General features: G+C 38.8%; 2 protein-coding genes across 2 annotated transcripts; both read left to right on the top strand.

The window, feature by feature from the left end:
- Nucleotides 1-2,483: 2,483 nt before the first annotated feature.
- LOC102312620 (UDP-glucuronosyltransferase 2C1) lies at nucleotides 2,484-11,556 on the top strand. Its single transcript, XM_005928081.3, has 5 exons — nucleotides 2,484-2,646; nucleotides 2,846-3,144; nucleotides 3,227-3,940; nucleotides 4,773-5,381; nucleotides 11,399-11,556. Exons 2-4 carry the CDS (start codon nucleotides 2,851-2,853, stop codon nucleotides 5,355-5,357), a joined length of 1,593 nt encoding a protein of 530 aa, XP_005928143.1. The 5' UTR covers nucleotides 2,484-2,646; nucleotides 2,846-2,850; the 3' UTR covers nucleotides 5,358-5,381; nucleotides 11,399-11,556.
- Nucleotides 7,930-11,556, top strand: LOC102312310 (UDP-glucuronosyltransferase 2A2). Its single transcript, XM_005928080.2, has 4 exons — nucleotides 7,930-7,987; nucleotides 8,857-9,155; nucleotides 9,247-9,957; nucleotides 10,790-11,556. Exons 2-4 carry the CDS (start codon nucleotides 8,862-8,864, stop codon nucleotides 11,372-11,374), a joined length of 1,590 nt encoding a protein of 529 aa, XP_005928142.1. The 5' UTR covers nucleotides 7,930-7,987; nucleotides 8,857-8,861; the 3' UTR covers nucleotides 11,375-11,556.
- Nucleotides 11,557-13,181: the final 1,625 nt, after the last annotated feature.

Genomic DNA, 13,181 nt, shown 5'->3' on the forward strand with positions numbered 1-13,181 from the left:
AGCAGCTGTGACTCCACTTCCACTTCGCTGCTCGGGGGAACAAACGTCTTTTTTAATTCCTCCACAAACAGGGCATAGTCATTGCAAGCTGCAGATTTATTGTTGTAGAGAGCCGCGGCCCATTCCTGAGCCTGGCCAGACAAGAGAGAGGTTAACAGTGCAACTTTTGCACGGGCCGTGGCGTATTTAGTGGGCTGACATTCAAACAGCATGTCTAAAGTGGCGAGCAAACCATCAGGCCGGCCATCAACTCCGTTCCACTTATCTGGTAGTCCGATCCGGGGCTCCGCGCTCACCGGCGCTGGCTGACGTTGCAGCGAGGTGACGGAAGTGGAAAGTTGGAGGACAGTTTTGGTGAGGGACTCCATTTTTGTGCTCATCTGATCTACCACACTGCGAAGATATAGTACTTCGGCTTTCAGCCGTTCGAATTCCGCTGGGTCTATATGCGGCTCACACATCCTGTCACGATCGGGCGAATTACACACAGTAGTTCGGCGTGCCCGTGTGGCGTGCTGGCTAGACCCAAACGTGGCGAAGGCTAGTGGTTGGTGGGAACAGACACGCAGTTATTCTAGTAACTATCAGTGCACGAAGCGTGGCTTCAGAACTGGCGTTACAGACGGAGAGCGAGCGGAGCCGGGATGAGAAAAAGGATCGAAGGGAAAAACACTCACGGTTGCTGAATCAGGCAGAGACTGACGTCGGCAAAGTTTCGGAGCTCCTGACATGAAGAGAATGATGTCTGAGCGGCGAACAGGTGGGTGGCGTCTCTTTTAAACCCGGCCCCGTGATCAGCTGATCACCGGCTGACAGGTGCAAGTAAAACACAGAATTTTTTTTTTTTTTAAATTCCAAGATTTAGCAGCATTTAGTCCTGTCGCTCTTAAATCTGTTTTCACCTTTAAAGCAGGAGTGGGGCAGGTGGAGGTTCGCCTGGTTTTGCAGCGGTCATGTCAGTGGGGGGGATCCAGGAGTTTCTCTGCGAATTTCAAATTCCCGTGGCAGCGTGCTAGGTGCTTGCTCAGATTTGAAGTTTAATTTTCCGCTGTAGAAATAAGTTTTCTTCCCACGCAGAGTGTACAGCAGATGCTAATATTTTTGTCACTTTTTACGGAATCAAACTCAAAGTAATGTAAGTACTTCCAAGCTTTAAATGCTGCATGGTCGTACTCTCTCCCTCATTTCATATTATCCATTGTTGATCTGCACACGTCTGTTGCTGCCAAGGATGTCCTACGCTTGTATGTCATTGCCATGAAACAATCTCACAAACAAAATAAGGGTTTAGTAACGCAGTAACACAGTGTGCTTACGGTAAAGTAACAGTAATCTAATTACTTTTTTGCAATAGCAATTGGATTACCCCTCTCTGATCACCAAAATGTACGACAAACTGCCAAAACTGCGTGTTTGCTGATGTTTATTGAACTGAAAGAAATGCTGAATTTGAAATTAGCTTCCACTTAAAAAAACGCCACTCCCTTCCTGCCACCTCCTCTTCAGTAGCACAAGCTAGATCCTGCACCTAGTAAACTGTGTTTGACACAGAAATCCAAAAACAGAGCAACTCAGGCAGATAACAGGGGAAAAGAGAAAGAAAGAAAATGAGAACAATAACTAGAATAAGGAAAACACAAGAAATACAACTTAAAAAGGAATTTTGCAACACTTGTAGATAATAAATAACCTGGAAGTTATTTATTCAAACCCCGTATTTATTGATAAGACCACAGGATATCACATATTACAACTGAGAAATATAATGGGGATTTTCTTTAAAAATATCAGAACAGGAAAATGTTTACTGTTACTACACAGTGCAACTAGTGTGGCTAACATTATCATTAGCTTTTTATTATGTGACCTCTGGTCAGAGCTATGTTGACACTATAATGATGAAAGAGATCAGAACTATCTAAAATCTTATAACTCTTTTATATAAATGACCATTGCTGTTGGCATAGAAAACAAGTATGAAATGGTTGACCAGATACTGCCTTTAACATGCTAAATTAAAGATAACACTTGTGCTGAAATTGAGAAAAAACAACCAAATGCCGTATTTTTTATCTCACACACTCATTAATGTACAAGTCAGTGAATCCGCGGTCAATGTACAATTCCTGTGGTCTACTCTCTGAACTCTTCTGAAAAGGGGAAAGTGGGCAGGAGGTCAATAATATTTACACCTACCAACACTGAAGGCGCCTGTTTACACATGAACCAAAATCAAGGGTTATAAAACATGTATGTTACATTGAGCTGAAAGATACATTTTATTATTAACTTAACTGATCTCTGTAAAATAACTATAATAACTAATTGGATGATTGAACAAAAAAAAAAGAAAAAACCCAAAAGGAAGTCAATTAGGGAGAAGATGATTACAAAATAAAACAGGAAAAGAATGAATTTAATTAGGAAACAAATAAAAACGTGACAAATAACATGAAGTCATAAAATTATGAAAAAATTAGAAAAATTGTAAAATTATTTGTGATGCATGTAACTCATTTACAAGTGAAAGAAACTCTGAATCTGGAGTTTGAACTTCAGATTCAGAGAGTTAGGCAAACTGTACTAGATTTCAAGAACAGTCTTTCTGTGGGCAGGCTAGACAGTAGTTGGATCTCTCAACCCAAGGTAAGGAATTTCCTAAAACACTGTCCTTTAATTTTGGTGTCTATTTGGTTAAAAGGATCATGTAAATATTCCAGTGCTTGCAAGTGATGTATAGCTCTACATATTTGGCTGAAGAGCAAATAAAATTTTTCTTTACATTGTGGATACTTGATATAATTTATGAGATCACTGAGGTGATTATTTCTCTCTGATATTATAGGAGCCATGACATCCCATCATGTCTTTGGGATGCTTTCTTTCCTCAGTTTATTCCTCATTTCATTTACACCACACTGCGATGGAGGAAACATTCTGGTGTTTCCTTTAGATGGCAGCCACTGGATCAATATGAAAATCTTGCTTGAAGAACTTCATGCTAGGGGACACAACTTCACTGTGATCAGGCCGTCTACCAGCTGGTACATCTCTGAAAAGTCTGATCTATACACATCCATTACAATTGAAACGGCTGTAGATTTTGAGCATTTTTTTGGTGGGTGTCTACAGGAGCAGGTGGAGGTATGTGAATAATGTATGTGATGAGTCTGAATATAAATACTCTGTTATTTATGAAATTTTTTTCTTTTTTCACTTTTCTTAGGTGGAAAGAGAGGGGGCATCATTGATGACTGCCTTCACACTCACCAAGAATTTTTTTTCTTTAATTTCTTTTGCACATTCACTTTGGTATGATGCTTTGAAAAATATTTTTGATGATCAAAATATGATCAAAAGATTAAGAGATTCCCAGTATGATCTAGTTCTAACTGATCCAGCTTTAGCCCCAGGGCTTATTCTAGCCAAATATCTCAAGCTTCCCTTAGTGCTCAACGTACGCTGGATCACCAGTGGAGAAGGCCACTTTGTGTTAGCTCCCTCACCACTCTCCTATATCCCAGTGCCAGGATCCGGCTTAACAGAAAAAATGAATTTCATTCAGAGGCTCAAGAACATTCTTTTCTATAGCATTATACTGTTCCAGCAGAAATTTGTGGTGGACCCAGTATATAATGACATATGTGATAAGTATATTGAGGGTGGATGTGACGTCATCTCACTACTACAGGGAGCAGACATTTGGCTGTTCAGGTCAGATTTTGTGTTCGAGTTCCCTCGCCCCACTATGCCAAATGTTGTCTATATAGGAGGATTTCAGTGCAAACCAGCTCGGCCTCTGCCAGCAGAGCTGGAGGAGTTTGTTCAGAGTGCCGGGCAACATGGAGTGATCATCATGAGTCTTGGAACGTTAATCAATGCTTTTCCCAAAGAGATTACGGAGGAAATCGCCAGTGTCTTTGCCAAGATGCCCCAGAAGGTAACAAAAAATTGAAGATTCATATTTCCACTACTGCATTTTGGATTGTTAACATATAGTATCTTTCCCCTCTATATCAGCCAAAAGACAAAGGTTTGTGCACAAACCATGGCTTCCTTAATTTTCATTTTGAAACCAATTTTAGCGTTTTTTATTTATTTATTTTTTAAATTTTTTTTTTTGAGCCAGTATTTTCTTAAAACAGGAACGAAATGGGAGCACACACAGCTTGGACAGGCTTTAGTACAAATAACCAAATAGCAAGTCACACCTTTAAACAGACAATTGATTAAAAATGTACCAAAAGACAAACAGAATAAATTCTACAATGTTATTTTCTGTAATTTGGGTAAGGTGTCCCTATGAAGGAGTATTATTAAATTATCATTTTGAGAACTGAGAGGTGTAAATTTCAAATTTCCTTTGAGGAAAAAGGTTGAGGAAAAGGTCAAGGCAAACCGACAGAGCTGCTGTACCCTCTACAAAATGCCTTGTGTAGAAGAATTAGTGAAACAAATTGACCAGCTGACCAAATGCAGCTTTGTCCCCCCCCCCGATACCTTACAGAATTGTTGTGCTACAAGGAAAAACTGCTTCCTGTTTACTAAACTGGTTTCTGTTGCGTTCACTCAGAGGATATTTGTTCTTGAAACTTGGACTTGATTCTCAAAATGATCAGATTTTCCTTAATGTTGCCTTGTTATGGTGTCATACCCTTCCTTCAGTTAAGAAGAAAAAATAGTCTAGAGACCTAGAGTGTTTAAACAAGGTTGTAAAGATTGTTTGTTTATTTTAATGCATAATTGGAAATTTTTTTTTTTTTTTTTAACAGGTGATCTGGAAGCATAAAGGAGACAGACCCTCTACACTGAGAAACAACACACTAATAGTCGACTGGATGCCACAGAAAGATCTTCTGGGTCATCCACAGACCAAAGTCTTTGTAGCTCATGGAGGAACTAATGGTGTCCAGGAGGCCATTTACTATGGGGTCCCTGTGCTCGGCATACCTTTGTTCTTCGACCAGTATGACAACCTTCTGCGACTGCAGGAGAGAGGAGCTGGAAAGATTATTCAGCTGGCTGATGTTAATGGCCACAGTTTTGAGCAAGGCCTTAAGGAAGTGATCCACCAAGAGAGCTACAGGCAGAACATTCAAAGACTGTCACGTTTGCACAGAGATCAGCCAATAACAGCCATGGAGAAGGCCGTCTTCTGGGTAGAATATGTGATGCGCCACAAAGGGGCTCGTCACCTGCGTACAGAAGCTTATAAGATGCCCTGGTACTCTTACTACTGTTTAGATGTACTGTTCATATTACTGTCTGTGGTCACTGTGCTGCTTCTCTCTATTGTGGCTGTTTTCAGATTTCTGTGCTGCCGAAGACAAAGAAAGAGAAAAACTAAACAAAGCTAAAATATTTTCCATTTGGAAGATGACATACTATCTCTATTAGGGGTTTAGTTTTAATGCAAAGAGTTACTTGTAGCACACTTGTAAATGATTAAACCTCTTCTTCATAGCCAACAAGTTTGCTGGACCAACATTACAAACTGTTCAATGAAACTGTTCCATGTAGTAACTTTTTAGTTATATTAACAGGCAATAAAGTTAAAATAACAAACACCTAAACCTTTAGAAAGTGTGTTTGTTGATTCTGTTATTGCTTTGTTTCTTTAAAGCACAGCTGGGATTGTTTTTCTGGCTTTTTGCTTGGTGCATCACATGTTAAAAATCAAATCATAATTTTTACAGTATTGGCAAAAACATTGTTGCTATTGGAGGGTTTATGTACGCCTAACCATGACATTTAATTGACAAAACCCACTGTATAATGATATGTTATGTAACTACAACCTGAAGAAATCTTACATTTCCTATTTGTACAACCCTGATCGTGTGTGTGTGTGTATATATAAATGGTTTCCTATAGACTTCCTATCTGTGGTGTGTACAATATCATTATTTCTTGTGAGCACAAAACCACTACATACTTACAAGAATATTAAAATATGCAATGAAGCCCTTTTATTTATCTTGAATTGCTATACTATATTAAATCAAATGAAGCTTTACTATCAGTTTGCTCTGCATGCAACCATAGTGCAGGCAAAATGAAAGGGCGTTTCTCCAACACATACACACAAAAAAACATACAAAAACGCTTTCCCCTACATATAACACACACACATCCCAAGACACAAAGCTGTACAATAGCCTCTCACTGCAGTCTCCATATACATCAACCAGTGGTTAAAGTGCACGTGACAGTAATAATAAATAATTAAAACTAAAACACTGCCAGACAGTCCTAGGTGCAGTTCTGTACATATCCTAATCAGCAATTAAGATAAGAGAAGATAACTCTTTATTGTCATTGCACAGTCATACATAGTACAGTAGTACAATGAAATTGGAAAAAAACTGTCCTACGTCGGCACTACATATAACACAACACGACACGATATGACACATCACAACGTAACAAACAACACAACACAGTATATTAACTTAGTATAAAAAAGAAGAATAAGTGTATGTGTATTGCACACTGTTATTATTGCACATTCATTATTATTGCACCTTGTTATAAATATAAATATTATTGTTATCGTTTTAAACATTGTTACCTCCCCCTAAAAAGTCCAGGGAGGTATCCAGTCAGGTCAACTATTTACATTGATCAGGGCTATTGCCCTGTTGTAAAAGCTGTCCTTGAGTCTATTTGTTCGGGACCTCAGCAGCCTGAACCTCCTGCCAGACAGCATTAGAATTCAGCATTCTAACAACTTGTGGGTGGAATGTGTTACTATTTTAATATTAATATATTTCATTATTCATATGCTTTTTATGTGTAATACTTTATTGAAAGAGAAAAGCTCAAAATGTTGCCATACATGCTCTCAAGCCACATCACAGTACATCCCATTGCTATTTTTTTTTACTACTCCACTACATTTTAAGTCCACTACATGTTGAAACAGTATATTATGCACTATTACTGAATTAAAGTGCCAGAGGTAGTTCAATTGTTGGGCATTACCTGTATAACAGCTCCCAAACACCTTGCAGCTGAGGCTCTGTATACGTGTGTCAGCAGTGCATGTGTTGAACATGTTGAACATGTTCCAATTAGACTCAGTTTCCTCTGAATTCTTTCAAAGTTTTCAAAAAGATCTCCCAGGAGAACTTCATTATACATCTGAGCATGTCCAGCCCATCCAGGGCTCATGGCTAGGTAGTGGTGAGTTGGACCAGGTGAAAAATTTAATGGGGATCATTGATATGTAATCTAACGTGTCCTGGGCCGCATGCATGTATCACCATGGTTATTGTAAATGGACTAGTTCTTGTGTAGTGTAGTACTCCACCCCAGTACTCAAAGTGGTTTATAGAGCACTCACCCATTTATACAAGTGCTGATTGGAGCTTTGTTCAAACTGTAATTCTGAAAGCGATCAGACATTTCTGGAAACTTCCAATTCAAAAAAACTTTCTTCTTTTATATAAATGTCCATTTCTTTTGCCATAAAAGACAATTATGAAATGGTTAATTAGATTCTGTCATTTGACCATGGTTTTTGAGTTTGTTTGGACTTTTTCTTCCTTTGGAATTATGAGATGTTTTACTTGCTCATGTTTCTAGGTTGTGCTTCTTGTTTGCTTTTGTGTCTATTCCTTTTGTGTGTCCAGTCCATGTTCCGTCTTCAACGTCCCCTGTTGTCTCTCTAAAATGTGTTTTATCTCCCCAGTCTGTCATGTGTCTCCACATCTGTTTATCACCTGTCCTAGTGTCAAGCTAATGTGTCTTTGTCTGAGTCTCAGTGTGCACATTACTTCTTGTTTTATTTTGACAGTCCTTCGTCTCGTGTTTTGTGTTCAGTTTTGCTTCCCCTCTTGCTCGTTAATTGATCCAGTTCACCTGCACCTTTATTTCCCCAGCTGTGTCTTATTCTCCGATTACCTGATATGTATTTAAGCCCTCAGTTTTGCTTCGGTCTTTGTTGGCTTCAGCTACCTGGATTTGCTGCCTGATCAGAATAAAGGTTTGTTTGTGTTTATTCAAACCTATTTTGGGTCCAAATTTTCCTAAAGAATGACAAGCTAGTACCTTGAACATGAAGAGTTAAATATAACAGCTGTGCTGAAATTGAGAAACTGACTAAATGTATTTTTTACTCATTAATGTGCATGTCAGTGGATGTAAAGCTCCTCTCTTCCACTCAGTGAACTGGCAGACACACACACACACACACACACACACACACACACAGAGAGAGAGAGAGAGAGAGAGAGAGAGAGAGAGAGAGAGAGAGAGAGAGAGAGAGAGAGAGAAAAACTGCCTGTTTACTCCTGAACCAAAATTAAGGGTTATAAAGAATGGTACTCGTATTATGTTGAACTGAAAGACTAACTGGGTATAGAAAAAACCCCAAATCCCCCAAAAGGAGTCTATTTGGAATAAGGTAAGTGATTACAAACTAAAACATGAAATTAATTCAATTATGAAGCAAAAGGTTGAAAAATGGCATATTAAGTAATAAAAATATGAAAAAGAATAAATGAATATTCATGCCACCATTATGTTATATGTGATGGATGTAACTGCTTTATGAGTAAAAGGCGTATTGCTCACACAAGAATTGGATAAGCCAGAATGGTTTCAAAGAACAGTCTATGGGCAAGCTAGACAGCTGTTGTCTCTTACAACCACAGGTAAGGAGTTTCCTAAAACACTATCCTTTAAGTTTGGTGACTATTTGGATAACAGGCAAATGGAAATCTTCCAGTGCTTGCAAGTGTATATAATGTGCAGTTTTACATGTTTGGTTAATGAGCATAAACTGATTCTTTACATTGTGATTACTTGATATCATTTGAGGTCACTGGGGTCATTATTTCTCTGATATTATAGGAACCATGACATCCCATCATGCCTGTGGGATGCTCGTTTTCCTCAGTGTATTCCTGATTTCATATACACCACAATGCAATGGAGGAAGTATTCTTGTGGTTCCTGTAGATGGCAGCCACTGGCTCAATATGAAACTCTTGCTAGAAGAACTTCATGCTAGGGGACACAATCTCACTGTGATCAGGACCTCCAGGAGCTGGTACATCCCTGAAAAGTCTGATCTATACACATCCATTACAGTTGAAATGGCTCTAGATTATGAGCAATATTTAGATGTGTTCCTACAGGAGCAGATACAGGTATATAATCTATATATATATATTTTAATCCCTACTGATTCATGAGACAAGAGAAGTTCTTGACAACTTTTTGTCATGCACTGTTTTGTAGGTGCAAAGAGAGGGAGGACCATTGGCTTTCTTCAAACTCACCAAGGGTTTAATGTCTATGCTTTCTCGTGGCCATTCACTTTGGTATGATGCTTTGAAAAATATTTTTGTTGATCAAAATATGATCAAAGGATTAAGAGATTCCCAGTATGATCTGGTTCTAACTGATCCAGCTTTAGCCCCAGGGCTTATTCTAGCCAAATATCTCAAGCTCCCCTTAGTGCTCAACGTACGCTGGATCACCAGTGGAGAAGGCCACTTTGTGTTAGCTCCCTCACCACTCTCCTATATCCCAGTGCCAGGATCCAGCTTAACAGACAAAATGAATTTCATTCAGAGGCTCAAGAACATTCTTTTCTATAGCATTATACTGTTCCAGCAGAAATTTGTGGTGGACCCAGTATATAATGACATATGTGATAAGTATATTGAGGGTGGATGTGACGTCATCTCACTACTACAGGGAGCAGACATTTGGCTGTTCAGGTCAGATTTTGTGTTCGAGTTCCCTCGCCCCACTATGCCAAATGTTGTCTATATAGGAGGATTTCAGTGCAAACCAGCTCGGCCTCTGCCAGCAGAGCTGGAGGAGTTTGTTCAGAGTGCCGGGCAACATGGAGTGATCATCATGAGTCTTGGAACGTTAATCAATGCTTTTCCCAAAGAGATTACGGAGGAAATCGCCAGTGTCTTTGCCAAGATGCCCCAGAAGGTAACAAAAAATTGAAGATTCATATTTCCACTACTGCATTTTGGATTGTTAACATATAGTATCTTTCCCCTCTATATCAGCCAAAAGACAAAGGTTTGTGCACAAACCATGGCTTCCTTAATTTTCATTTTGAAACCAATTTTAGCGTTTTTTATTTATTTATTTTTTAAATTTTTTTTTTTGAGCCAGTATTTTCTTAAAACAGGAACGAAATGGGAGCACACACAGCTTGGACAGGCTTTAGTACAAATAACCAAATAGCAAGTCACACCTTTAAACAGACAATTGATTAAAAATGTACCAAAAGACAAACAGAATAAATTCTACAATGTTATTTTCTGTAATTTGGGTAAGGTGTCCCTATGAAGGAGTATTATTAAATTATCATTTTGAGAACTGAGAGGTGTAAATTTCAAATTTCCTTTGAGGAAAAAGGTTGAGGAAAAGGTCAAGGCAAACCGACAGAGCTGCTGTACCCTCTACAAAATGCCTTGTGTAGAAGAATTAGTGAAACAAATTGACCAGCTGACCAAATGCAGCTTTGTCCCCCCCCCCGATACCTTACAGAATTGTTGTGCTACAAGGAAAAACTGCTTCCTGTTTACTAAACTGGTTTCTGTTGCGTTCACTCAGAGGATATTTGTTCTTGAAACTTGGACTTGATTCTCAAAATGATCAGATTTTCCTTAATGTTGCCTTGTTATGGTGTCATACCCTTCCTTCAGTTAAGAAGAAAAAATAGTCTAGAGACCTAGAGTGTTTAAACAAGGTTGTAAAGATTGTTTGTTTATTTTAATGCATAATTGGAAATTTTTTTTTTTTTTTTTAACAGGTGATCTGGAAGCATAAAGGAGACAGACCCTCTACACTGAGAAACAACACACTAATAGTCGACTGGATGCCACAGAAAGATCTTCTGGGTCATCCACAGACCAAAGTCTTTGTAGCTCATGGAGGAACTAATGGTGTCCAGGAGGCCATTTACTATGGGGTCCCTGTGCTCGGCATACCTGTGTTCTTCGACCAGTATGACAACCTTCTGCGACTGCAGGAGAGAGGAGCTGGAAAGATTATTCAGCTGGCTGATGTTAATGGCCACAGTTTTGAGCAAGGCCTTAAGGAAGTGATCCACCAAGAGAGCTACAGGCAGAACATTCAAAGACTGTCACGTTTGCACAGAGATCAGCCAATAACACCCATGGAGAAGGCCGTCTTCTGGGTAGAATATGTGATGCGCCACAAAGGGGCTCGTCACCTGCGTACAGAAGCTTATAAGATGCCCTGGTACTCTTACTACTGTTTAGATGTACTGTTCATATTACTGTCTGTGGTCACTGTACTGCTTCTCTCTATTGTGGTTGTTTTCAGATTTCTGTGCTGCCGAAGACAAAGAAAGAGAAAAACTAAACTAAGCTAAAATATTTTCCATTTGGGAGATGACATACTATGTCTATTAGTTACTGTGGTTTAGTTTTACTCTTTAGATGTACTGTTCATATTGCTGTCTGTGGTCACTGCGCTGCTCCTCTCTATTGGCATTTTGAGATGTATGTATAGCTAAAGACCAAAACAATAAAAACACAACTGAGTTCTCTTTTAGCAAATGTTTCAATGAATTCTTTTCAATTCTAGATAAACATGTAAAAACAGACTTTATTTTTTTTTTTTTAGATTTCTATGAATTTTTAATTGGAAGATGGTGCTATGTCTGACCATTATTGTGGTGTTACAGCACACTTGGTAAAATGATTAAACTGGGTTTTAATTAAAAAACAAAACAAAACATGTAACAGATCGCTTGAACTTAAGATGGGGTTATTGCCACAGGCTAAACAAGAAAACGCCATCAGCAAAGGAGGAAAAGTTTAACTTGCTGATTGGCAAGGCTGCACACTTGGGTGTATGACAGCTCTAGAGCAGAGCTTTCCCTCATAGCTGAGAGGTTTTATACACATGGTATTAAGAAAAAACAAGACTAACATGTTGCAACAAATTATCAAGTCTGTGACATGCCTGGGATTAAAAAGAGCTAGAAATAGAACAATTTCAGAATGATGTGCATGCAAATGCTAAAAAAACCCAAACATCTTGGCAAATAATTTTTAAAAAGGTTCAATTTGCTACTGGAAACTCTTCGATACAGAAAGTGGGTTTTTTTGTTTTTTTTTTGTTTTGTTTTTTTTGTTAGGAAGGAGAAAAGCAATGCCTAATTCAGACTGGCAAAAAGAAGAAAGTCACACATTTGGACATATTCATCGATTTTGACTGGTACTGCATGAATCAATGAAACACCAGAATTAGTAATGTTGTGGTTTGATATTCTTGGTTCTTCTGTTTTTAATGTAAAGTATTTTTGCGCTTTGAACTTTACAATATTATAATTTTCATAAATGTTAATGTTGGTCTACCTGTACATACACATGAACTTTACCATTCACGGCACGACATCATTCAACGATGGACTGGATGCAACAGAAAGATGATCTGGGTCACCTACACACAAAAGGCCATTTACCACAGGCTCAGCATAACCTTGTTCTTTGACCAATATGTCAACCTTATAGATTTGTAGGGGAAAGAAGCTGGAAAGGTCATACTCTTGGCTGATGTTGAAGGACATAGTTTGGAATAAGGTCTTCAGGAAGTGCTCCATCAATAGAACTCATAAAAATGTTTTAATGAGTTCACATCTATTAACATGCAAACATAGATTTTATTTATAGAAGTCCAGAATTTATAGAATTTGAATTAGAAGATAAGAAATTGTCTGTTAATCATTGTGATTTAGTAGTGATACAAAGTAAACTTCTGGACTTCTAAAGGGTCTGCAGCCTTAAAGTACGCAGCGTCAACCGTCCTCATGGGCCGCGTACTTAAAGACCGCTAAGGCCGGAAGTGCGAGGCTTGTGAAATGGGACGGTCTAGCCTCCGTTGCGCTGCCCAGGTTGCCTAGCAACCATGATACTAACAGCTGGAAACGTGTCATACAGCTTTGTTTGACAGACATGAAGGAAAAAATCTTTTGTTCATTTGTTTGTTTCTTTCTACATGAGCTTTGATCATTCTCTGTAAGATTAAGCTCAGCTCTCCCTTGTTTTAAATGCACTTTAGAACAACACGCAGCAACACTACACATGAGCGGGAGGAGGGAGGAATGGGGTCTTCACACACCCCCGTTCTCTACTAGCCATCGGGGCGGGGGGGCTGGGAGGAGATGTTGGCTG

This window comes from Haplochromis burtoni, unplaced genomic scaffold, assembly GCF_018398535.1.
Source record: "Haplochromis burtoni strain Fernald_Lab_line unplaced genomic scaffold, NCSU_Asbu1 Contig_109, whole genome shotgun sequence".
In the NCBI taxonomy this organism is placed as follows: Eukaryota; Metazoa; Chordata; class Actinopteri; order Cichliformes; family Cichlidae; genus Haplochromis; species Haplochromis burtoni.

Bases quoted from the DNA above. Each gene is read 5' to 3' on its own strand.
- LOC102312620 (XM_005928081.3), top strand. From the start codon at position 2,851: ATGACATCCCATCATGTCTTTGGGATGCTTTCTTTCCTCAGTTTATTC. The intron at 3,145-3,226 runs GTATGTGAATAA...CACTTTTCTTAG, and splicing joins GTCTACAGGAGCAGGTGGAG to GTGGAAAGAGAGGGGGCATC. The intron at 3,941-4,772 runs GTAACAAAAAAT...TTTTTTTAACAG, and splicing joins TTGCCAAGATGCCCCAGAAG to GTGATCTGGAAGCATAAAGG.
- LOC102312310 (XM_005928080.2), top strand. From the start codon at position 8,862: ATGACATCCCATCATGCCTGTGGGATGCTCGTTTTCCTCAGTGTATTC. The intron at 9,156-9,246 runs GTATATAATCTA...ACTGTTTTGTAG, and splicing joins TCCTACAGGAGCAGATACAG to GTGCAAAGAGAGGGAGGACC. The intron at 9,958-10,789 runs GTAACAAAAAAT...TTTTTTTAACAG, and splicing joins TTGCCAAGATGCCCCAGAAG to GTGATCTGGAAGCATAAAGG.